This window comes from Neltuma alba, unplaced genomic scaffold, assembly GCF_004799145.2.
Source record: "Neltuma alba isolate B1F8T4 unplaced genomic scaffold, ASM479914v2 tig00012160_pilon, whole genome shotgun sequence".
Lineage (NCBI taxonomy): Eukaryota > Viridiplantae > Streptophyta > Magnoliopsida > Fabales > Fabaceae > Neltuma > Neltuma alba.
Genome location: NW_021636707.1, coordinates 4,616 through 30,425, shown reverse-complemented (window position 1 = coordinate 30,425; position 25,810 = coordinate 4,616). Strand labels below are relative to the sequence as shown.

The 25,810-nt window shown below is 35.9% G+C and overlaps 1 protein-coding gene and 3 pseudogenes across 1 annotated transcript; all 4 read left to right on the top strand.

The window, feature by feature from the left end:
• The first annotated feature begins 1,422 nt into the window (after positions 1-1,422).
• Positions 1,423-18,157, top strand: LOC114723865 (cytochrome P450 71D8-like; annotated as a pseudogene).
• Positions 2,426-3,266, top strand: LOC114723867 (cytochrome P450 71D8-like). Its single transcript, XM_028910106.1, has one exon. It carries the CDS (start codon positions 2,519-2,521, stop codon positions 3,185-3,187), a length of 669 nt encoding a protein of 222 aa, XP_028765939.1. The 5' UTR covers positions 2,426-2,518; the 3' UTR covers positions 3,188-3,266.
• LOC114723866 (cytochrome P450 71D8-like) lies at positions 4,836-25,810 on the top strand (annotated as a pseudogene).
• LOC114723868 (cytochrome P450 71D8-like) lies at positions 6,213-6,917 on the top strand (annotated as a pseudogene).

Below are 25,810 nucleotides of genomic sequence, written 5' to 3'. Positions count from 1 at the left end.
AATTAGGACCGGAGGAGTATATACTTTTGGACTAAAATTCAAGGATCCATGTAAGAAAAACCTGGCCATCATCAATTATTACACAACAAGAGCCAAGAGGGGTGGCCAAAAACTAAACGAGACAAGAGTGTTGTGTAAGTTTTCGTTCTTATTCAATATGTGGTGCAGCCTTCATGCATAAAACTTAGGCAAATTAAGAATCTAAGAAATCTACGTTTTGTCTCATTTCCTCGTTTTCACATGCTTGCATACACGTACAACAGATGATTAATAATTATGTAAACCATCTGATACATGCAAAAACATACAAAAGCAATGAAAACCGTATGAAACTAAAGCAAATAAAATATATTGGGAAAAAATAAACATAACATATGAAATATATAATAATTTGCAATATTTATAAGTCATTAATATAATTTGTTTCTCACATGTTGGATAAGAGACTTTGACTCATACATAGCTAAATTAATTATGAGAAATATTATACGAAGCATGAGAAAATTCGTTTATTTATGACTTTTAGAAAGTACTCCCTCCGGTTCTGTTTGTAAGTTTTAAATTTAAAAAAAAAGTGTAGTTCATTTTATAAGCCTTAATTTGTGTTTATCTTAACATTTAATTTAGTTTTTTCAATATTACTCTTAATTATTTCTCTCTTGTCATATCTTCCCACACATTCTCTTTCATTTTTTTTCATTTATGATAATGGCATATTTGAAAACAAAAATATATTTCTAACCTATTTACTGTTTTTAATTAATTTTAGCTTGTTATTTGTTATTAGTGAATTAGTTATTTAAAACTTATAATAAAGGGCAGAAAAAAGTATGTATAACTTTATAAAGATTTCATATCTTATATCATACTAATCCTTATGAATTTGGCTGTGAATAATATGTTTTCATCAATCATATTCAATGTAGTTATATTAATATTACGTAATACTGCTTTCTTCCAGCAAACCATTGCCAGTTTTCATTAAAATATTAAGGTAAAAAATGCTAATGTGCACTTGTCAAAGTCGGTCCGCGCATTAATTATTGTCGGCATTTACTTGGTTTTTTCTATTCTTGATAGGCAACTCTCTTCTTTCTCTATCCAAAATCTGTCCCTTCCGTTTTCGTATCAGATCGGTTGCCTTGTTTTGACGTCCGTTTCTGCACTAAAGAAATGTAGAACTTGAAACCACAATTTTAAGGAGATAGAGATAAGAAATCTCAAGTTGTTTCATTATTTGCCACATGTTTGGACATTCTTATATGCATACACTTCTATATATACACTCGCACTCACACCAAAACGCAAATATATACTCACACATGTTGCTTGAATAATATGCGTGCGTCAGTTAGAAGGCAAACCCATATGGAATACCAGTTTTCTCCCTTGCTTGTTGTTTCCTTCATCATCTTGTTCTTGACGTTCCTTTGGTTTAGAAAACCAAGAAATAAAGCGACGATTAAAGTGCCAGGGCCATGGAAGCTTCCCCTGTTGGGAAACCTTCATCAGTTAGTAGCAGCAGAGTCACCACTTCCACACTATGCCCTTCGAGAGCTATCTCTCAAGTATGGGCTCTCATGCACCTTCAACTTGGTGAGACTTCAACAGTGGTCGTGTCATCCCCAGATTTGGCTAAGCAGATTATGAAGACACATGATCTTTCCTTTGCGCAGAGGCCACAAACTTCTACTGCTAAGATTTTTACGTATGGAGGATCTGATATTGCTTTTGCTCCTTACGGTGATTACTGGAGACAGATGAGAAAAATATGTATTTTAGAGCTCTTGAGCGCCAAGAAGGTTCAATCATTCTCCTATGTACGACAAGATGAGGTACTCTATATATATATATATATTTGTATTTATGTATATATGCAATAAGATTACAATTTCTAATTAAATATTCTAGTATGACCAGATTCGTTTACCTCATTTCATCAGGTATCTAAGCTTATAGAGTCGGTTCAATCATCGGTAGGTTCACTTTTCGACCTCACGAGCAAGATTTACTCATTGACTAGTTCTGTAGTTATGAGGGTAGCATTTGGCGACAAGCATAAAGATCAAGAACAGCTATTGCAATGCCTCACTGCAGTAGTCAAACAAACGAGCGGGTTTAAACTTGTTGATTTGTTTCCTTCCTTGAAACTTTTTCATCTCCTAACTGGAGCGGAAGCAAAGCTGGTGAAGATCCGTGAGAATATAGGCAAAATTCTAGATGATATTATCAAGGAGAATCAACGGAAGCACATGAGAGCAGAAGGAGGCAAGAGTGCTTCGGAGGAAGAAAATTTGGTTCAGGTTCTTCTACGAATCCAGCGAAATGAAAACCTTGACGTCCCAATTACAGCGGACAACATCAAAGCTATTATTTGGGTTAGTACCACTTATTGCCTATATGTTGGTCTGTCATTACCTGTGTTGAAAGAAGACGTGTGTTTGATAATGCTAGAAGACGACAAAACAACCAATTTAACCATGATCCTGGGGTATCAATGGTTTGATGGTGCTAATTAATGATCACTTTGTGTCGAACATCATTGCAGGATATGTTTGCTGGTGGAACCGACACTTCGGCAACAGTACTAGAATGGGCCATGTCAGAAATGATGAAAAATCCTAGAGTGATGGAAAAGGCGCAAGCTGAGGTTAGAAACGTTTTCAAGGGGAAGAAAGTAATTCGTGATAGTGATATGATTCAACTCAGTTACTTAAAACTAGTAATCAAAGAAACTTTGAGGCTGTACCCGCCCGTTCCTTTGTTGGTTCCAAGAGAATGTAGAGAAACCTGCAAGATTAATGGTTATGAAATACCCATCAAAACTCAAATTATAATAAATGCATGGGCACTTGGAAGAGATCCAAATTACTGGTATGATGCAGAGAGATTCATACCAGAGAGGTTCCAAGGCAATAATTCTGATATTGATTTCAAAGGAACAAACTTTGAGTACGTCCCTTTCGGAGCAGGAAGAAGAATGTGTCCAGGCATTTCATTTGGCTTAGCAAGCGTTGAGCTTCCTCTTGCTAGCTTACTCTATCACTTCGATTGGAAACTCCCACATGGAATGGATCCTGCAGATTTAGATATGACTCCAGATTATGGTATCACAAATAGAAGGAAGGACAATTTGTGTTTGATTCCCACGCCATATAATATCGATTCTGTTGTTGGCAGTTCCTAGTGAAAGTACCCACCCACCCACATTGATGATGTAAATATTCGATATCCAGCAATAATACTGATGAGCACCAACCCACTTGACCAATGTGTATTATGATGAGCTTTGTTGTTTGACTATTGCATAGTTCAATGTGTGAGTAAATGACTGATCAACGTAGTATATAATTTATTTTGATTTCAGTTGTCAATACGTCAACAGTAAATAGCGTATTATTATTTTTCTCTGTTATATAAGTTGAGTGTTAAGTAGCTAGATGCATGCTCAAATTTAATAAGAATAATGAGAAGGTAAAAATTAATATAAATCAGAATTTAGAGTAATTAATAAAGATAATAATAAAAATTACTTAAATTGGACTGGATGACAAATTTAATATTTTTTTAACTATTTTTGTTGGTTGGTATGAATTAGTTAAAATTTATTTATATTTTAGACTAGTTCCTTATATTTAGAAAAAGAATACTCTATTATAATTATAAAAAGACGAAAGGAGTAAGAAATGGGTATTTTTGTCTAGCTAACCTCTTCCCCTTCAATAAAGGACCCAGATCCTTTATACAATATTCTAACATTTGAGACATATTTTTCTGGTTCTATTTATGAGACACTTTTAACATGTTTCATACAAACTAAAAAAAATCTTAAACTGTATTAATTTTTTATTAAAATATACAATAACTTTTTAACTTTATTCCTATTTAATATATACACCTTTAAAAAAATATAATTATCTATACTATAACAAATGAAAGATAATATAATACATTCGTAGTAAAAATTTAATAAAGTGACTTATAAATGAAATAAAAAAAAATTTCTCTACCTTATAAATAGAAATAAGAAAATCTCTCTAGGTACTACTGGAGTATTCTCAAGGCCCCTGTATGTCGTTTTCCCTTTCTTTCGCTCAAAATTGTCTTTTCCTGCACATGGGGTTTGTTTTGCTCTCTTGTCTTCTAACCAACCAGAATGCCGGCACCGGACCACAATTAAAAATTAACCTTAGATGGTTACCAACATACTTTTAAAAAAAATTTATGTCAAATTTTTTATATTCATAATATCAAATTTTTTATTGCATAGTTATGTGTTCTATTTTTTTTATATGAATTTAATATTTTGACTATCAAATATTATGCCATTAAAATTATCATGGAAATTAATTGTTCTTATCATGTCAAAATTTTTATATTTTTTATTATATAATGTGTCATTTAAAAATAATACTTAGCACTAACATGTAATTTGCAATATTTTTAAATAATTAAATACTTAAAAAATATTTAAAATATTTAGAATTATATGTCAAATGTAAAGTTTTTTTCCCCCCAAAATGATACAGTGTATACCAATATTCCAATATTTTTAAATACCCATGATTCGGGTATATATTTTTGTGTATTTTAGCTATATTCCGATATTTAAATCCCCCGTCGTCTTCAAGTTGCTTCCACAGTCCCTATGTATCGTTTTCCATTTCTCTCCAAAAGTGCGCATCTCCAAATTTACAAGTCTTGAAGCTAATCCGCATGGAATCCCAGTTCTCTTGCTTGCTTCTTATTTCCTTCATCACCATCTTCTTCTTAACGTTCCTTTGGCTTGTAAAGCCAACAAACAAAACCAAGATTGAAATCCCAGGGCCATGGAAGCTCCCTGTTTTGGGAAACCTTCATCAGTTAGCAGCAGCAAAGTCACCACTTCCACATCATGCCCTTCGAGACCTGTCCCTCAAATATGGACCTCTCATGCGCTTTCAACTTGGTGAGATTTCAACAGTAATTATATCATCCCCAGATATGGCTAAGCAGATCATGAAGACTCATGATCTTGCCTTTGTTCAGAGGCCACATGCTTCTAGTGTCCAAATTTTTGCGTACGGAGGAACTGATGTTGCTTTTGCTCCTTACGGTGATTACTGGAGACAGATGAGAAAAGTTTGTGTTTTAGAGCTTTTAAGTGCCAAGAAGGTTCAATCATTCTCCTACGTACGAGAAGATGAGGTACCCATATTTAATATCCAATTCCATATATGATCGAATTGAACTACTTTGGAGTGTTCTTGGCTGCAAAGAGACCCCATGTTCGTCATTAATTGCAGGCGTTGACTGAATCTTTTAGAAAGTAGTACTCATCCGGTCCTTAATATAGGACTCAATTATTGAGTTGATTTTGGTCCTAAATATAAGACCCATTTCTCATATTTATCAATTTTCTCCAAATTACCCATATGGATACTCCCTCAACCATAATCAAATAGAAGAAGGAGAGGAGGTATTAAAAAAAATGATTATGGTGTTTTAGGAAAAACGTGTCACATTTCTTATAATTAACTAACTTACCTAACTTCCTTAATTTAATCAAATTAATTAAATGGGTTTTATATTAAGGACCGGAGGAGTATCATTTTCTATATTAGTGTTGGAAATTTTCAATATTTCTTCATCATTCTTATTGTTTATTACCTCATTTCATCAGGTATCTAAGCTTATAGAGTCAGTTCAATCATCAGTAGGTTCGGTTTTGGATCTCTCGAGCGAGATTTACTCACTTACTAGTTCTATAGTTATGAGGGTAGCATTTGGCGACAGACATAAAAATAAGGATCAACGGCAGCCGCTGAAATTGCTCCGTGCAGCTTTAGAACAATTGAGCGGATTTCAATTTGCTGATTTGTTTCCTTCCATGAAACTTATCCATCTCATAACTGGAATGGAAGCAAAGTTGATGAAGGCTCATAAGAATATAGACAAATTTTTTGATGATATTATCAAGGAGAATCAACAGAAGATAATAATGAGATCAGCAGAAGGAGACAAGAGTAGTGATGATGAAGCTTTGGAGGAAGAAAATCTTGTTCAGGTTCTTCTACGAATCCAGCAAAGTGGAAGCCTTGACGTTCCTATTACGACTGACAACATCAAAGCTGTTATTTGGGTTAGTACTCCTAACTGATACCTTGTGAGAGACCAAAATTAAAACGTGGTACCTAGTTTTAAGGTAATACATTAGATAATTCTGATTAATGATGACTTTGTAGGATATGTTCGGCGGTGGAACAGATACCTCAGCAACAGTACTAGAATGGGCCATGTCAGAAATGATGAAAAATCCTAAAGTGATGGAAAAGGCGCAAGTTGAGGTGAGAAACGTTTTCAATGGGAAGAAAGTAATTAATGAAAGTGACATGGTGCAACTTAGCTACTTAAAATCAGTAGTCAAAGAAACTATGAGGTTGCACCCACCAGTTCCTTTATTGATTCCAAGAGAATGCAGAGAAACTTGCAAGATTAATGAGTATGAAATACCCATCAAAACTCAAATTATAACAAATGCATGGGCAATCGGAAGAGATCCAAATTATTGGTACGATGCAGAGAGGTTCATACCGGAAAGGTTCCAAGGTAATTCTGATATTGATTTCAAAGGAACAAACTTCGAGTTTATTCCCTTTGGAGCAGGAAGAAGAATGTGTCCAGGGATTTCATTTGGTTTAGCAAGCATTGAGCTTCCTCTAGCTAGTTTACTCTATCACTTTGATTGGAAACTCCCACATGGGGTGAAGCCTGAGGATTTAGATATGACTGAAGAACTTAGCGTTACAGATAGAAGGAAGAACCATCTGTGTTTGATTCCCACGCCATACAAATATTGATTCTCTTCTTGGAAGCTTCTAATAATTGTGATATTTGCGTGTTTGTTTTGAATTCAACAATGTTAATATTCCGTGCAATTCTTGTTTTGGATTGGTGGAACCAGAGACAGATCCGTGAGAGAAGATTATGACTCGTCGGTTTCGTTTGTCGTTACATCAGCTGCTGGCTCACATCTTATTGCAAAAGTAGTACCTCTACGCTATAGAAATATACGAGTTAAAATTAAAAAAACTTAGTGAAATTAATTTATCACACGGATGGTAACTCCATTTCATATGCAATTGATGACATGTACTCCCTCCAATTCACTAGTGATGCTATTTATATCGCAATTTAAGAAAAACATTAAACGGTATTAATTCTCCATTAAGATATAATAATTTTTTAACTTTTTCCTATTTAATATATACACCTTTCAAAACAATAACTATCTACTTATTCTGGTCCTTATTATAAACTTTAAATAACTAATTTACAGATAACAAATAATTAGTTAAAATTAGTTAAAAGCAATAAATATGTTAGAAATATAGTTTTATTTCTAAATATGCTCTTATAATAAATGAGAAAAAGGATAAAAGAGAATGTATGGAAAAATATGATAAGAGAGTATGACAAATGAGAGAAAATAAATAACTAATGGCAAAATTAGAAGCTTATAAAATAAACCATACCTCTCTCCAAATTTGAAGCTTATAAATAGGACCAGAGAGAGTACACTATAATTGTAGAGATATGATATGATTTGATATGTAAATATTATGTAATTATGATTAGGATTTGATAGGATATGATATTATCATAATTGGCCATTAATGCAGAGGCTCCTCTCACTTGTATATATATGTGTATATTCTGATCAATGAAATACAAGAGAATTATTTTCCATATTATTCTATTTCCTACATGGTATCAGAGCGTGGGAATTTTCTCTCTGGGTGTTAATTTTCGGTTGCTACAGTACCGCCACCGCACTGTTCACTCGGCGTCCGTACAGTGTCCGTACAGTCCGTACGCCTGCACTGTTCATCGACTTTTCCGGCGGCGTCCGTACAGTCCGTGCGCTCTGCACTGTTCACTCGGCGTCCGTACAGTCCGTACGGTTTATTACTTTCTGGCGTTCTGTTTCGTTTCTGGCGCATCTCCGGCACGCTGTTTGTGCAATTCAGTTCTGTTTGCAGTTCCCTGTGTAGCTGTTGGCCTTTTCACTGCCTTGGTATTCATTAGGTAATCCAGGTATCGTGCTTTGTGTTCCTGTGTAACACTCTTTCGCATTCCCTTTGGTTAGTGCACTTCATCTATGGCGGAAATTAAATCTGTCTCGGAGCTTGTCCCAACTATTACTAAAATTACTGATCACAAGTTGACTTGGGTAAATTATTTGGATTGGAGTAAAACCATTCGCCTCTATCTGCGGAGCATTGAGAAGGAAGACCATCTGACTGATGATCCTCCAACAACTGATTCCAAAAAGACCTGGTTGCGGGATGATGCACGGCTATTTTTCCAGATCCGTAATTCCATTGACAGTGAGATTATTCCCTCTATTAATCACTGTGAATTGGTTAAGGAACTAATGGATTATTTAGATTTTTTGTATTCAGGAAAAGGAAATATCTCTCGTGTTTACGAGGTCTGCAAAGCTTTCTATCGTTCTGAAAAACAGGATCGTCCTCTCAAAGCCTACTTTATGGACTTTAAAAGGATGTATGAAGAACTGAATGTGTTAATGCCTCTTACTGCTGATTTGAAGGTTCAGCATAAGCAACGGGAGCAAATGGCTATTATGAGCTTTCTTACTGGTCTCCCACCTGAGTACGACACAGTTCGGTCTCAAATCTTATCCGGATCTGAAATTTCTGACCTTCAAGATGTGTTTTCCAGAGTAATGAGAGCTGAGAATCTCTTGCCACCAGCTGCTAGTATTCCTACAAGTGCCTTGCTCAGTAAGGGCACCTATGAGACTCGTAGTCCTATTGATAACCGCGGGGGGCCTACCCGTGGTGGTTCGAAGCAAGGGGGAGCCCCTTCTGACTCCAGTGGGGTAGTGTGTTATTACTGCAAAGAACCGGGGCATACAAAACGCACATGTCGAAAACTTCAGAATAAACAGCAACGGAATAACTCTGCCCACGTGGCTACACAAGCCAGTGACACAGTCACGATTTCTGCTGCTGAGTATGCCCAGTTAAAATCTACTACACCGTCTGTGAGTGCCGCAGCTACAACAGGTAATAATGCTACTGCCCTTGCTTCTTCTTCCTCAAAGTGGATCATAGATTCCGGGGCTACTGATCATATGACAGGTAACAGCCATCTCTTCTCCTCTTATAATGCTTTTGCCAATCCGTCAAGTGTTTCCATCGCTGATGGTTCCCAGTCTCAAGTTCTCGGTTCTGGCACTGTTAATCCCACACCCTCTATCCGTTTGTCATCTGTGCTAAATGTTCCTAAACTTGCTTTTAATCTCCTATCTCCCAGTAAACTCACCCGTCAACTAAACTGTTGGGTCTCACTTTTTCCTTCTCATTGCTTGATACAGGATCTTTTGACGAGGCGGATTATTGGTAGAGGTTATGAATCTGGCGGGCACTATATACTGGATGATCGGGTGTCTCATGCGGTAGCTTGCGCTAGCAGTCATTCTCCCTTTGAAGTTCATTGTCGATTGGGTCATTTGTCTTTATCTTCTCTTAAGAAAGTTTATCCTCAATTTCAGCATTTGTCGTCTTTAGATTGTGAGTCATGTCAGTTTGCCAAGCATCATCGTCTTCCTTTAGTGTCTCGTGTCAATAAACGGGTTTCATCCCCTTTTGAGTTAGTCCATTCTGATGTTTGGGGTCCTTGTCCTGTAGAGTCCAAAGCAGGGTTTAAATACTTTGTTACATTTGTTGATGATTATTCCCGGACAACTTGGTTATATTTAATGAAACATCGTTCTGAATTGTTTTCCCATTTTTGTGCCTTTTGTGCTGAGATTAAAACTCAATTTAATGTTTCTATTCGCACCTTACGAAGTGATAATGCTAAAGAATATCTCTCTGCTTCGTTCCAATCTTACATGCTTCAAAATGGTATACTTCATCAGTCGTCTTGTGTCGATACACCAGCTCAAAATGGTGTTGCAGAAAGAAAAAATCGCCACCTACTTGAGGTGGCCCGTGCACTTTTGTTTCAAATGCAGGTTCCTAAACCATTTTGGGCTGACGCGGTCTCCACTGCCTGCTTCCTTATTAACCGAATGCCTTCCTCTGTTCTTGATGGTAACTCTCCTTTTTCTACCCTCTTTCCTTCTAAGCCTTTGTTCCCTATTGCTCCTAAGATATTTGGGTGTGTCTGTTTTGTGCGGGATGTACGGCCATCTATTTCAAAGTTAGACCCAAAGTCTCTTAAATGTGTCTTCCTTGGATACTCTCGGGTCCAAAAAGGTTATCGTTGTTTCTCACCTACTCTCAATCGTTATTTAGTATCTGCAGATGTCACCTTTCAGGAGTCCACACCATATTTCTCGCATTCTTCCCCACCTGCTCCACCTGCGGAGGAGGATGACCTTCTAATATACTCTGTCACCTCACCATCACTGTCGTCGCAAGCACCCGCTCCCGCACTCGTTCAACCCTTTGATCGTGTGTATACACAACGGTCAACGGAGATTACTACCGCCACGCCAGCTTCTATTCCTCCCTGGTCCGCCTCGCCCTCAGATCCTGAGTTGAGCAACACTGAACCTCGTTCTGACCCTAATCCTGAGACACCTCCTGTTCCAGACCCGGATGCCTCTCTTGATCTACCCATTGCCCTTCGCAAAGGTAAACGTACTTGTGCCCATCCTATTTCGTCCTTTGTTTCATATGACCGCTTGTCTCCTGTGTCCAGTTCCTTTGTTGCCTCCCTAGATACTATCTCTGTGCCCAGAACTATTCGTGAAGCCTTGGCCCACTCAGGTTGGCGTGCTGCAATGGAAGAGGAGATGGCGGCCCTTGATCGAGCTGGTACATGGACCCTGGTCGATTTACCGGCGGGTAAAAAGGCCATTGGATGTAAATGGGTGTTAACTCCGAAAACTAAGGCTGACGGCACACTTGACCGCCTTAAGGCTCGCCTTGTGGCTAAAGGTTATGCACAAACCTATGGCATTGACTATTCCGAAACCTTTTCTCCTGTTGCTAAGCTCTCATCTGTCCGTCTGTTCATCTCTCTGGCTGCTACTTATGATTGGGATCTACATCAATTAGACATTAAAAATGCATTCTTACATGGTGATCTTCATGAAGAGGTCTATATGGAGCAACCACCTGGGTTCGTTGCTCAGGGGGAGCATGGGAAAGTATGTCGCCTTAAGAGGTCCTTGTATGGTTTGAAGCAAAGCCCTCGTGCATGGTTTGACCGGTTCAGTACTGTCGTACAGAAATTTGGCATGAGCCAAAGCAAGTGCGATCATTCTGTATTTTATCAAAGAACAGCGGCTGGCATGATTCTCTTGGTGGTATATGTAGATGACATTGTGATCACAGGCAGTAATGGTTCGGGCATCTCGTCCCTCAAGTCCTTTCTTAATTCCCACTTTCAGACGAAGGATCTGGGCTCTCTGACATACTTTCTAGGTATTGAAGTTATGCGAAGCAAGAAGGGCATATTACTGACACAGCGCAAATATGTTCTTGACCTCCTGAAGGAAACTGGAAAGTTGGGAGCAGCACCGACCAAGTTTCCTATGGTTCACAACCCACTCCTTGACGCTGATGGGAGCATACCACTCGATGATTCTCTTGATGATGAGAAACGGATGCTTGAGGCTCAGAAGAGCAAACCATTTGAGAATCCTGAGAGGTACAGGAGAATGATTGGCAAGTTAAACTATCTCACTGTAACTCGTCCGGATATTACTTATCCAGTCAGTGTACTAAGCCAGTTCATGGCATCCCCGACTGTCAGACAGTGGGAAGCCTTGGAGCACGTGTTACATTATTTGAAGGGATGTCCAGGTCGTGGGATATTATACAAAAATCATGGCCATACAGACATTGAGTGCTTCTGTGATGCAGATCATGGTGGATCAAAGGCCACGAGACGGTCTACTACAGGATACTGTGTCTTTGTGGGCGGGAATCTGGTGTCCTGGAAAAGCAAGAAACAAAATGTGGTGTCCAGATCGAGCGCAGAGGCAGAATACCGAGCTATGGCACAGTCTGTATGTGAGATAATCTGGATATATCAGCTATTAAAGGAAGTTGGCCTCAAAACCACTTTGCCAGCAAAGTTGTGGTGTGACAATAAGGCTGCCCTACATATAGCCTCCAATTCTGTGTTCATGAACGTACCAAACATATTGAGATTGATTGTCATTTTATCAGAGACAAGCTTAAGGAGAACTTCATCTCCACTGGATATGTGCGTTCTAGTGATCAATTAGGCGACCTTCTCACTAAAGCTCTAAATGGGACTCGTGTTGACTATCTGTGTGACAAGTTGGGCATGCTTAACATTTATGCTCCAACTTGAGGGGGAGTGTAGAGATATGATATGATTTGATATGTAAATATTATGTAATTATGATTAGGATTTGATAGGATATGATATTATCATAATTGGCCATTAATGCAGAGGCTCCTCTCACTTGTATATATATGTGTATATTCTGATCAATGAAATACAAGAGAATTATTTTCCATATTATTCTATTTCCTACAATAATAAATGAAGGATAAAATAATATGTTCACATTAAAAATTTAATGAAATGCCTTATAAATAGGACTATAAAAAACCTTCTCATTTAAATTTGCCTTCTAAATAGAACCAAAGAAGTATAATTAAGTCCTTAAATTTGTTTCAAATTGATAAAAGTTACCTATTTTATCCTTATTAAAGAATGTAATTGGAAATTTTTTCTCTCATCTCTCCCGTATTTAATTAAAGCTCTCTCCCCTTCTTATAACAAGGGTTAAAAGTGAAAAACTATTATTAATTACCCACTAACATATTTTGGTTCAAAATTTTTTCTAACCATCTTCTTACCAAAACAAACACACCAATATTAGCTCCTATATTTAAGACATATGGAAATAATATATATTTCAATTTTCAATTACGCCTTAATTACTTGTCACATGGGTTAACATTGCATTTGACAACCGCTATGCATGCCTCCATGTAAACATGCTGACACGTCCTCGTCTACTCCTCCTTTACAACGCCGTTCATAACAATTAGGATTTAGGAGCTTATATGAGCACATTAAATCTATTAATTAGCTTACTGATATAATTAACATGCTGACACGTCCTTGTCTACTCCTCCTTTACAACGCCGTTCATAACAATTAGGATTTAGGAGCTTATATGAGCACATTAAATCTATTAATTAGCTTACTGATTTAATTAACGCTGACTTTATTATTCATGATGAAGCTGAATTAGATACCTGTAGAGAACTGAGTTTTCAGATTTTTTTTATTTACAAAAAAGAAAACATATCGAAACATTAGGAGAGAATCTTATGTGGGCTAGGCCTAGGTGGATGAGAATGCTGACAAAATCGTCGCCTCCAAATAATTTTTTTTTAAATCAGAAGAATAATTAATTAAAAAAATATTAAATGCTCCTCACCGCACTTTATAATTTGTCTTATAAATGGAAACAAATTACAGTATAAAATAAAAGGCGGGAGGAGTTTATTGTAGAATTGCGTATCAAAGGGGAAAAAAAGAATTGCGTCTCAATGTTTTTTTAACTGCTCACAGCAATCTTTTTATTCGAGACTTTTCTATTCGAAACACAATTAGCTATTTAATGTGAACGCCATTTTTAATGAAAATTTGAATATTATTTCATGTGAGGAACTAAGTCATTCCACAAGACCCAAGTCCTGGTTGGTGAATTGGTGAGCTCTTTTTGGCCCAAAAAACTTGGCGAGCTTTCTACAGTAGTATCATCCGCGGATATGGCCAAGCAGGTGATGAAGACCCTATGATCTTGTTATTTCTTCCCTTCATTGAAACGTATCCATCTTATGACATACTCCTCCGGTCCTTAATATAAGACCCATTTAACTAATTTAATTAGATTAAAGAAGTTAGGTAAGTTAGTTAATTATAAGAAAAGTGACACATTTTTCCTAAAACACCATAATCATCTTTCTTAATACCCCTCTCCCTTTTCTACTTGATTATAGTTGAAAGAGTATCCATAGGGGTAATTTAGAAAAAATTGATAAATATGAGAAATGGTTCTTATATTTAGGACCAAAACCAACTCAAAAATTAGGTCATATATTAAGGACCAGAAGAGTATTTATATTAAGTGGGTGTTTAGAGGTCCTAAAAAAATATTTTTGTACAATACGAGACAAAATTTATCTTACGTATTTGTCTCAAACTCCATAAAATCACTTTTAAAAATCTAATCAAAACACTCCCTCAATCTCAAAGACCATAACCTTTAAGCTACAACTTCCTTTCCATTTATGGGATACATTTATGGGCCACCACATGCACAATCTTTTTTTTTTTTTTTTCAAATTTGTTCATATCAAATCTGAAGCGTCCAATTTTAATATGAATGATCTAAATTTGATGCTCATCCCTTCGAACTAAATCCAATGTTTTTCATCACGCAACAATTGTCCACCAAGAACCCCTAAGCGCTAGAACTCTCCTTCCATATGGGAAATAGGGATGGAGAACTTGGACACGAATTTTTCTTTTTACTTCCTAATTTCACACACACACAGATAGGGATTTGGCCGACCCACATAAAATTGAGCATTTGTTACGAGAGACGGTATCTTAAATAGGATTGTCTATAATAAAAAAAAATACATGTATACAGGGAAAAAAATATCACCTCCTCCACTGATGAGTCATGCGTCAATTGCTACTTCCTTATCGGTGAGGTGTTTCGGGCGACCCAGGAAGATTTCAACCTTTTGTGATATCTGCGTCGTGGCCGTAAGCTTTGGCCTGTTCTCATAAATTTATTGAAATAATCTATACATTTTTAATCTTATTTTACATTTTAATTTAAATCTACCAAAACCTCAAATGTATATTCTTATCATTACCTTCATTTTTCTTTTCTATCATTAGCATAATTATTGACTTTGATTTTGACATAATGCTCTGAAGACCCTCACCATTTTTTTGGGTAACCTTTTTATTGTCATAATTTCCACTTCTCACTCTACTTCTTCATGGCGATCTCATTCTCTCTAAATAAGAAGTGTATTCAGTATTCTAAACTATTTTGTAATTTATTCAATACTCTAAAGATTTAATCAGTGCTTTAAAATAGATTTCTAGATTCATTCCATGTTCCAAAATATTTTGTAGTAAATCCAAATAATAACTCTAGATACACTTTCCATATCAATTTAAATGGAATTTTAGACTTTAGGAAGAGGAGTAAGAATATCATTAATAATTCAATTTTAAGTGATGTCATGAAAAATATAAAATATTTTTATTTGAGTAATATTTTGTAAAAAATAATTTTTATGAAAATATTAAAAAAATGTGAGTGCAAAAAAAAAAAAAATCCGCACCAATTACAGTCGGTTCTCGCATTAATCATGGTCGGCATTTGCTTGTTTTTTTCTGTTATTGAATGGCAAATGACGACTGCTCTTGCTTTCCATCTAAAACCTGTCTCTTCCTTTTTTTAATCACATCGATCGGTTGCTTCTTTTGACGTCTGTTTCTGCACCAAGGAATGTAGGCACACTCGAAACCACAATTTTAAGGAGATAAGAAATCTGAACTCGTTTCATTATTTGCCACATGTTTATTCGATATTATTCTTATATGTATTCACTCACTGTTACACACAAACACACAGAAATATATACTCACAAACGTTGCTTGAATATACGTGCGTCAGTTAGAAGGCAAACCCATATGGAATACCAGCTTTCTTCCTTGCTTCTTATTCCTTTCTTCTTGTTCTTGACGTTCCTTTGGCTCAGAAAGCCAAGAAATAAGGCGCAGACTAAAATCCCCGGGCCATGGAAGCTTCCTCTGCTGGGAAACCTTCATCAGCTGGCAGCAGCAGAGTCACCACTTCCACAGTGTGCCCTTCGAGAGCTCTCTCTCAAGTATGGGCCTCTCATGCACCTTCAACTTGGTGAGATTTCAACAGTGGTTGTGTCATCCCCTGATCTGGCCAAGCAGATTATGAAGACGCATGATCTTGCCTTTGTTCAGAGGCCGCAAGTTTCTACTGCAGGTATGATTTTTTCGTATGGAGGAACTGATATTGCTTTTGCTCCTTACGGTGATTATTGGAGACAGATGAGGAAAATATGCATTTTGGAGCTCTTAAGCGCCAAAAGGGTTCAATCATTCTCCTATGTACGAGAAGATGAGGTACGCATATTATATAATAATATCTTCTGCTAACGTTCGATTATTTGATATTATTTTAGAAATTTTGATACGGAGAACTCTGGATTCTTGGCATTACATGGGAAGACATTTACTAAGAAACCCCATGTTCATCATTGTAATTAAACACTGAGTGTAACTTACGGATATTATTAATTTTTGGGCTACTTAGCATTTATTTTGGATTTTCAACATCACATTTTTAACACTTAAATGACAGTTTTTTCCCCTCGCAACAGCTTCTGATATGAATCCTTAATAAGATCACAATTTCCAGCGAAATATTCCAGTATGACTGGATTGAGATTTCTTCATTAACGTTTACCTCATTTCATCAGGTATCTAAGCTTATAGAGTCGGTTCAATCATCCGTGGGTTCGGTTTTCAATCTCACGAGAGAGATTTACTCATTGACTAGTTCTGTAGTTATGAGGGTAGCATTTGGCGAGAAGCATAAAGATCAAGAACGGCTGCTTCAACTGCTCCCTACAGTATTAGAACAAATGAGCGGGTTTAAACTTGTTGATTTGTTTCCTTCCGTGAAACCTTTTCATCTCATAACCGGAACGGTAGCAAAGCTGGTGAAGATGCGTGACAATATAGGCAAAATTTTAGATGATATTATCAAGGAGAACCAGCGGAAGCAGATGAGAGCAGAAGGAGGCAAGAGTGCTTCGGAGGAAGAAAATCTGGTTCAGGTTCTTCTGCGAATCCAGCGAACTGAAAACCTTGACGTCCCAATCACAGCCGACAACATCAAAGCTGTTATTTGGGTTAGTACTCCTTACTTATATGTTGCTCTGCCATTACATATCCAGAATGAAATCAAATGCTTCTGTCTGCGCGAGACCGAAAGCGAGCCAATAATACCAAAGGCAGTTAGAGCTAGAACACGACAAAGTACCCAATTTAATTGTGAATCTAATGTATCTTGGGGTTTGATGATGTTAATGATCACTTTGTGTCGTCATTGTAGGATATGTTCATTGGTGGAACCGATACTTCGGCAACAGTACTGGAATGGGCCATGTCAGAAATGATGAAAAATCCTAAAGTGATGGAAAAGGCGCAAGCTGAGGTTAGAAACGTTTTCAAAGGGAAGAAAGTAATTCGTGATAGTGACATGATTCAACTTAGTTACTTAAAACTAGTGATCAAAGAAACTCTGAGGCTGTACCGCCTGTTCCTTTGTTGGTTCCACGAGAATGTAGAGAAACCTGCAAGATCAGTGGTTATGAAATACCCATCAAAACTCAAATTATAATAAATGCATGGGCACTTGGAAGAGATCCAAATTACTGGTATGATGCAGAGAGGTTTATACCAGAGAGGTTCCAAGGCAATAATTCTGACATTGATTTCAAAGGAACAAACTTTGAGTACATCCCTTTCGGAGCAGGAAGAAGAATGTGTCCAGGCATTTCATTTGGCTTAGCAAGCGTTGAGCTTCCTCTGGCTTGCTTACTCTACCACTTCGATTGGAAACTCCCACATGGAATGGAACCTGAGGATTTAGATATGACTGCGGCTGCTGCAATCACAAACAAAAGGAAGAACAATTTGTGTTTGATGGCCACACCATACGATACTGATTCTGCTATTGGCAGCTCCTAATGAAAGCACGCACCCACCCCCATGGTACTCTTTCTCTTTCTATCTCCTTGTTCTTTACTATCATGCGATGTGGGTATGGATTATCTTTTGGATTTGGAACAGTAACTTATCCCTTGCAAAGGCGGGTCTATAAAATGGAATCTTCACATTTGCATAAGAATGTTCGAAAATGCGTGCTGAAACCCGAGGTTTTATTTAGTAGTATGAAATGTTGTACTTAAATGGATTGAAGTTACCTCCCCTGAATCTTGTTCGATTATGTAAACTTGAAATCTGACACATGCTTCTCTTACTTTTGTTATCTAATTAGTTCATTGTGGTGTAATTTTGAGCGTTAAATAGTAGAAGGATTAATTGTAAATTTGACTACGTGAGTATAATAATAAACAATACATGACTATTTTAAGAGGCGAAAGCGAAGCACCAGGCTTCCACCACCAAGCCATAATGTGGTTTTGACCAGAGATTATTGGACCATGATAATGGCGAAAGTGCTGCTAGCCACTTCCTCTAAGAAACAATTGAGTGTGCATCATGTAAATTAAGTAACATAATTAAAAGTATGAGATTTAATTTCTTTTTTTAAAAAATACCCTCAACAGAGATTTATCGTACAATGTCACTTTTTATAATGTTTTTAATAACTTCTTCTAAAATGAGTGACATTTTAATATTTTAATATACGATCAGATGTGATTTTGAATTTTTTATGATTTAAAAGATAAATAAAAATGCATTAGTGGGAAAGTAATTTTTTTAAAAAGAAGTCATAAAAAATGTAAAAATTGTACTATTTTAGAGTTTTGATAGTTAATTGCTAAAATATAACCATTTTCTAACTTTATCTCTATTTAATATATACATCTTTCAAAACAAGAAATATCTACACCATAATAAATAAAGAATAAAATACTACATTTATGCTAAAAATTTAATGATGTGAGCTAGATATGAATTAAATAGGAGTGAAAAAACCTTCTCTCTCTACCTTATAAATAGAATCAGAGAAGTATAATATAAGAAGTTAGTTAAAGTTATTAAATTTGTTTTAGATTGATAGAAGTTACCTATTCTACCCTCATTAAAGAATGTGATTGAAAAATCCTCTTTCATTTCTCCTACATTTAAAACTCTCTCGCCTTGTAATGAGGGTTAAAAGTAAAAAACTATCATTAATTACCCTGTCAGCTTCTTACACATGCATTTTGGGTCAAAATTTTCTTCTAATCATCTTCTTATCAAAACAAACATACTAATATTAGCTCCTATATTTAAAAGACATATGGAAATAATATATATTTCAATTTTTAATTACGCCTTAATTACTTGTCACATGGGTTAACTTAACACTTGACAACCGCTACGGATGCCTCCATGTAAACATGCTAACACGTCCATGTGTGCTCCCCCTTTACAACGCCGTTCATAACAATTAGGACTTTGGAGCTTATATGAGCACATTAAATCAATTAATTAACCTATTTACTGATTTAATTAACGCTGACGTTATTATTCACGATGAAGCTGAATCAGTTACCTGTAGAGAACTGAGTTTTCAGATTTTTTTTTATTTACAAAAAAGAAAATATATCGAAACATTAGGGGAGAATCTTATGCGGGCAAGGCCTAGGTGGATGAGAATGCTGACAAAATCGTCGCCTCCAAATAATTTTTTAAATTTTAGCTTTTAAAATCAGAAGAATAATGAATTTATATTTGTCTTATAAATGGAATCAAATTACCCTCTAAAATAATAGGCGGGAGGAGTTTATTGTAGAATTGCATATCAAAGGGGAAAAAAAGAATTGCGTGTCAATTTTTTTTTATTGTTCACATTTATCCTTTTATCCGAGACATAATTAGATACTTAATACGAGCACCATTTTCAATAGGAATTCAATATTATTTCATGTAACTGATGTAAGGAACTAAGTCATTCCGCAAGACCCAAGCCGTGGTTGGTGAGTTGGTGAGTTGGTGAGCTCTCTTTGGGCAAAAAAAATTGGTGAGCTTTTTACAGTAGCATCATCCCCAGATATGACCAAGTAGGTGATGAAGACCCTCTGATCTTGTTATTTCCTCCCTTCATTCGAACGCGTTCATCTTATGATATGTTTATACTAAAAGGGTACGGTGTTTGAAAATCCTGAAAAGCACTTAAAACAATATTTTCATATAAGATAAGATAAAACTTTTCTCACATATTTGCCTCAAACTCCAGAAAATTACTTTTAAAAATCTAATCAAAACACTCCCTTAATCTCAAAGGAAAGACCATAACCTTTAAGCTACAACTTCCTTTCCATTTATGGGATACATTTATGAGCCACCACATGTACAATCTTTTTTTTTTTTTCAAATTTGTTCATATCAAATCTGAAGCGTCCAATTTTAATATGAATGATCTAAATTTGATGCTCATCCCTTCGAACTAAATCCAATGTTTTTCATCACGCAACAATTGTCCACCAAGAACCCCTAAGCGCTAGAACTCTCCTTCCATACGGGAAATAGGGATGGAGAACTTGGACACAAATTTTTCTTTTTACTTCCTAATTTCACTCACACAGATAGCGATTTGGCCAAACCACATAAAATTGAGCTTATTTATTTGTTGAGAGAGACAGTATTTCAAATAGATTGTCTATAATAAAAAAGAATACCTGTATATAGGGCCAAAAAAATATCACCCTCTCCACTGATGAGTCATGCGTCAATTGCTACTTCCTTATGGGTGAGGTGTTTCGGGCGGTCCACAACCCAGGAAGATTTCAACCTTTTGGTGATATCTGCATCGTGACCGTGAGCTTTGGCCTGTTCTCATAAATTTATTGAAATAATCTATACATTTTTAATCTCATTTTACATTTTAATTTAAATCTACCAAAACCTCAAATGTATATTCTTGTCATTACCTTCATTTTTCTTTTCTATCATTAGCATAATTATTGACTTTGATTTTGACATAATGCTCTGAAGACTCTCACCATTTTTTTGGGGTAACCTCTTTATTGTTATAATTTCCACTTCTCACTCTACTTCTTCATAGTGATCTCATTCTCTCTAAATATGATGTGCATTCAGTATTCTAAACTATTTTGTAATTTATTTAATACTCTAAAGATTTAATCAGTACCTTAAAATAGATTTGTAGATTCATTCCATGTTCCAAAATATTTTGTAGTAAATCTAAATAATAACCCTAGATACACTTTCCATATGAATTTAAATGGAATTTTAGACTTTAGGAAGAGGAGTAAGAATATCATTAATAATTCAATTTTAAGTGATGTCATGAAAAATATAAAATATTTTTATTTGAGTAATATTTTGTAAAAAATAATTTTTATGAAAATATTAAAAAAATGTGAGTGCAAAAAAAAAAAAAAATCCGCACCAATTACAGTCGGTTCTCGCATTAATCATGGTCGGCATTTGCTTGTTTTTTTCTGTTAGTGAATGGCAAATGACGACTGCTCTTGCTTTCCATCTAAAACCTGTCTCCTCCTTTTTTGTATTATATGATTATATCGAATGACAAACGTCTCTTACTTTTGTTATCTAATGAGTTCATTGTGGTGTAATGTTACATAACTTTTTAACTTGAACGCATTCGTCCTAGATCAGCATATGTTAGCTTCAAGCAGAACCATGATCAGACAAGACATTGCGGTGGGCTTGTGATTTGGGCATCATCTCATAAGTGGGCTGCCGCCTCCCATCCAGATCAGGCCACAACTTCTTCACAATCTCATTTTGCTTATGTTTTGGATATCGCCCCATAAATAATCAAAACAGGTTAATCCTATACACAATGTAAATAATCAAAACTCAACTTCTCATTAGGAGAGGTATTCACAAGCCGCAAAGTGTCTGACAGTATCTCAAATAAGAATTTTTTTTTTTGGGTTGCCCACCCAGTTTACCGGAGTTGTGCTCCGATTACATCTGGATCCGATCCGCATTGCGCACTTAGCTGTGGTGGGTGAATCTTCCAATGGGGATTTCTGCATATGCTGAGACTCGAACTCGAAACCTCGCTTAAGCGATACCAAGCCGCTTACTACTTGAACCAACCCTCGTTGGTCAAATAAGATTATTTTTAATATAAAGACACATATGCCTGAGAAAAAAAATTATCACCCTCTCCGCTTATACGTGATATGGTAGGTCATGCATCAATTGCTACTTCCTTATGAGCGAGGCGTCCCAGGCGGTCCATATCTCGGGAAGATTTCAACCTCCTGTGATATTTGCGTCGTGACCGTGAGGCTTTGGCTTGTTTCCCATAAATTTATTGAAATAATCTATACATTTTAATCTTGTTTTATATTTTAATTTAAATCTACTAAAACCGCAAATGTATATTCTTATCATTACCTTCATTTTTCTTTTCTATTACTAGCATAATTATTGACTTTGATTTTGACATAATGATCCGCCCTCGCTATTTTTCCGTTGATGAGCACCCTCACCATTTTTTTGGGGTGCAACTTGGACCCTCTTTATTGTCATATTTTTCACTTCTCACTCTATTTCTTCATGGCCATGTCATACTCTCTAAATATGAATGTATTCTAAACTATTTTGTAATTTATTTCAGTACCTTAAAATAGATTTTTAGTTGCATTCCATGTTCTAAAATATTTTGTAGTAAGTCTAAATAATAAACCTAGGTATACTTTCCATATGAATTTCAATGGAATTTTAGACTTTAGGAAGAGGAGTAAGAATATCATTAATAATTCAATCTTAAGTGAATTGATAAAAAAATATAAAATATTTTTATTTGAATATATTTTGTAAAAAATAATTTTTATGAAAATATTAACAAAAATGTGAGTGGGAAAAAAAAAATAACCTGGACCAATCACAGTCGGTCCTCGCATTAATCATTGTCGGCATTTGCTTATTTTTTTTTTCTGTTATTGAATGGCAAATGACAACTAGCTAGCCTGCGGTTCTGTTTTTATCACAAAAAGAAAGGGGGGAAAGCCTTCTATCCCATCATTTTATTCTTGAAATTAAATCAGAAGAGTATGTATAAACTTAAACAATGTCAATCAATTAATATCAAATCGCTCTCGATCTCAAAAGATATGATCCTGTCAACAAAATGTCAAGGAATGGACTGATGTTTTTTTTACTGCTGAAATCAAGTATGGGTACATTTCGTACAGTAAAGTTTCTTTTATAATGGGAAAAAATAAATAAAATAAATCAGTTACAAAATCTCTCAACAAGCTTAATGTGCGAGACTTGCGGCTCCATAGAGAAATTCCCCTTCATTCAGTGTTTCTCTGAATTAACGGTAAACAAACTGTGATTTTAGATAATCATAAAGTGACACTAGTTAAAAGTAAGATTGATACGCAATTTTTTTACAATATAGTCTTTTCTTATTATAGGATAATTTGTTTTTATTTATAAGATAAATGTGAAGTTTGAGAATTAATTAATATTTTTTCTTAATATGCACCTACTGAATGTATGAAATTGAAAAGACTTATTATAGTTGGCAAAAAAGAAAAGACTTATTATAAATTCTAAACTTCTCATTAATTAAATTAGTAATAAAATAGGCATAAAAGGGAAAAAAAGTAAATTTAAAACATGAATTACTGGAACAAGGAAACGGAAAAGGGGTGATGAGAACTATTTTTGGCACACATGTTTTCCTGTTTTGTCTTTTTGGGAGTGTTTAGAATCCAAAAGTAATTAACAATATATTTTTAAGTTAAGACAAAAGTTTCTCATATACTTATTTTATATGCTGTAAAATTATTTCTAAAAAATTAATTTAAAAACCCTGAAATTTTAAGTCAAATTGAAATGACTTGAGATCATACCTACCCGCACTCAAATTAAAAAGATAAGAATTCTATTATGCTTTTGTTTTTTCAATCTTTTTTAAGATTACAATTGTATGAGTGCCACGTTTCCCCCAAAAAAACACAAAATGTTGTCTCAGTGTTTCATGTTTGGATAATTTCTCTGCACACGCTCTGTAAATCACGCATTCTATCATCAAAGCTAAGCCTAACAAGCCAGTTGATGGAGGTGCTGTAGCCGCGGCCTAACACTTGTATATGTATATAACTTCACTCTGCTTGCTTGAATCAGAAGTTGAAGCTTGAATTGAAGCTATAACCCATATGGGAATCCATATCTCTTTCTTGCTTCTTATTCCCTTCCTCTTAATATTATTGTTCCTTGGGCTTACAAGGCCAAAGAATGATAAAGCTAAGATTCAAATCCCAGGGCCATGGAAGCTTCCTGTTTTGGGAAACCTTCATCAGTTATTAGCAGCGGCAAGGTCGTCACCTCCACACCATACCCTTCGAGAGCTCTCTCAAGTACGGACCTCTCATGCACCTTCAAATTGGTGAGCTTTCTACAGTTGTTGTCTCATCCCCAGATATGGCCAAGCAGATCATGAAGACCCATGATCTTGCCTTTGTTCAGAGGCCTCAGATTTCCAGTGCCAAGATTTTTGCTTATGGATCAACTGACATAGTTTTTGCTCCTTATGGTGATTATTGGAGACAGATGAAAAAAGCATGTATTTTAGAACTCTTAAGTGCCAAGAAGGTCCAGTCATTCTCCTATGTCCGACAAGATGAGGTACTGATCTTTTAATAAGATTACAATTTCTTTTAGATACTCTAGCAGGATAATTAGATCGATAGTTATTATATTTCAGCATTAGTTTGAACCCTTTAAGCTTGTTATTGCATCAGGTGTCTAAGTTGATAGGGTCAGTTCGATCATCAGTAGGTTCGGTTGTTGATCTCACGGACAAGATTTACTCTTTGACAAGTGCTATAGTTACAAAGGTTGCTTTTGGCAACGAACAAGAAGAGCTTCTGCAACCACTCCATGCAGCAATAGAAGCGGGTGCGTATCATTTTCTTGATTTCTTCCCTTCACTGAAACATGTTCCTCTCATAACTGCGATGGAAGAAGCAAAGTTGGTGAAGATTCATAAGAAGATAGACAAGATTTTAGAGGATATTCTCAAGGAGAATCAGAAGAAGCAGATCAGAGCAGCAGGAGGAGGAGGCTGTGAGATTACTGGTTCTGGGGAAGAAAATCTTGTTCAGGTTCTCTTGCGAATCCAGCAAAGTGGAAGCCTTGATATCACAATCACAAATGACAACATCAAAGCTGTTATTTGGGTCAGTGCTCCTTATCTACTATGTTGATCTACCATAAAAGTTGATCCTTTTTCTTTTAAAGAAATTATGTGTGTCAGTGTATTTTGAGTCACACAAGGTAGCCAGTTCGCAGCTACATGGGTTTGATGATGCTTATGATCAATTTGTTTGGCATAATTACTGTAGGATATGTTCGGTGCTGGAACGGATACTTCATCAACAACAACAGAGTGGGCTATGTTAGAAATGATGAGAAATCCTAAAGTGATGAAGAAGGCACAAACTGAGATAAGAAAAGCTTTTAAGGGAAAGAAAGTCATTCATGAAAGTGACATGGAACAGGTAGTTACTTAAAATCAGTAATCAAAGAAACTCTGAGACTGCACCCTCCTGCTCCTTTGTTGGTGCCAAGGGAATGCAGAGAAAATTGCAAGATTAATGGCTTTGACATACCCATTAAAACTCAAGTTGTAGTAAATGTTTGGGCAATTGGAAGAGATCCAAGCCATTGGTATGATGCTGAGAGTTTTATACCAGAGAGGTTCCAAGGCGATTGTAATATTGATTTCAGAGGAACAAATTTTGAGTACATCCCTTTGGAGCTGGAAGAAGAATGTGTCCAGGGATTTCATTTGGTTTAGCAAGCATTGAGCTTCCTCTAGCTAGTTTGCTGTACCACTTTGATTGGGAACTGCCATATGGAATGAAACCAGAGGATTTAGACTTGACTGAAATCATGGGCATTACCGCAAGAAGGAAGGCCAAGCTCTGCTTGATTCCAAAACTGTACAATATTGATCCTCTTTGTGACAGTTCTTGAT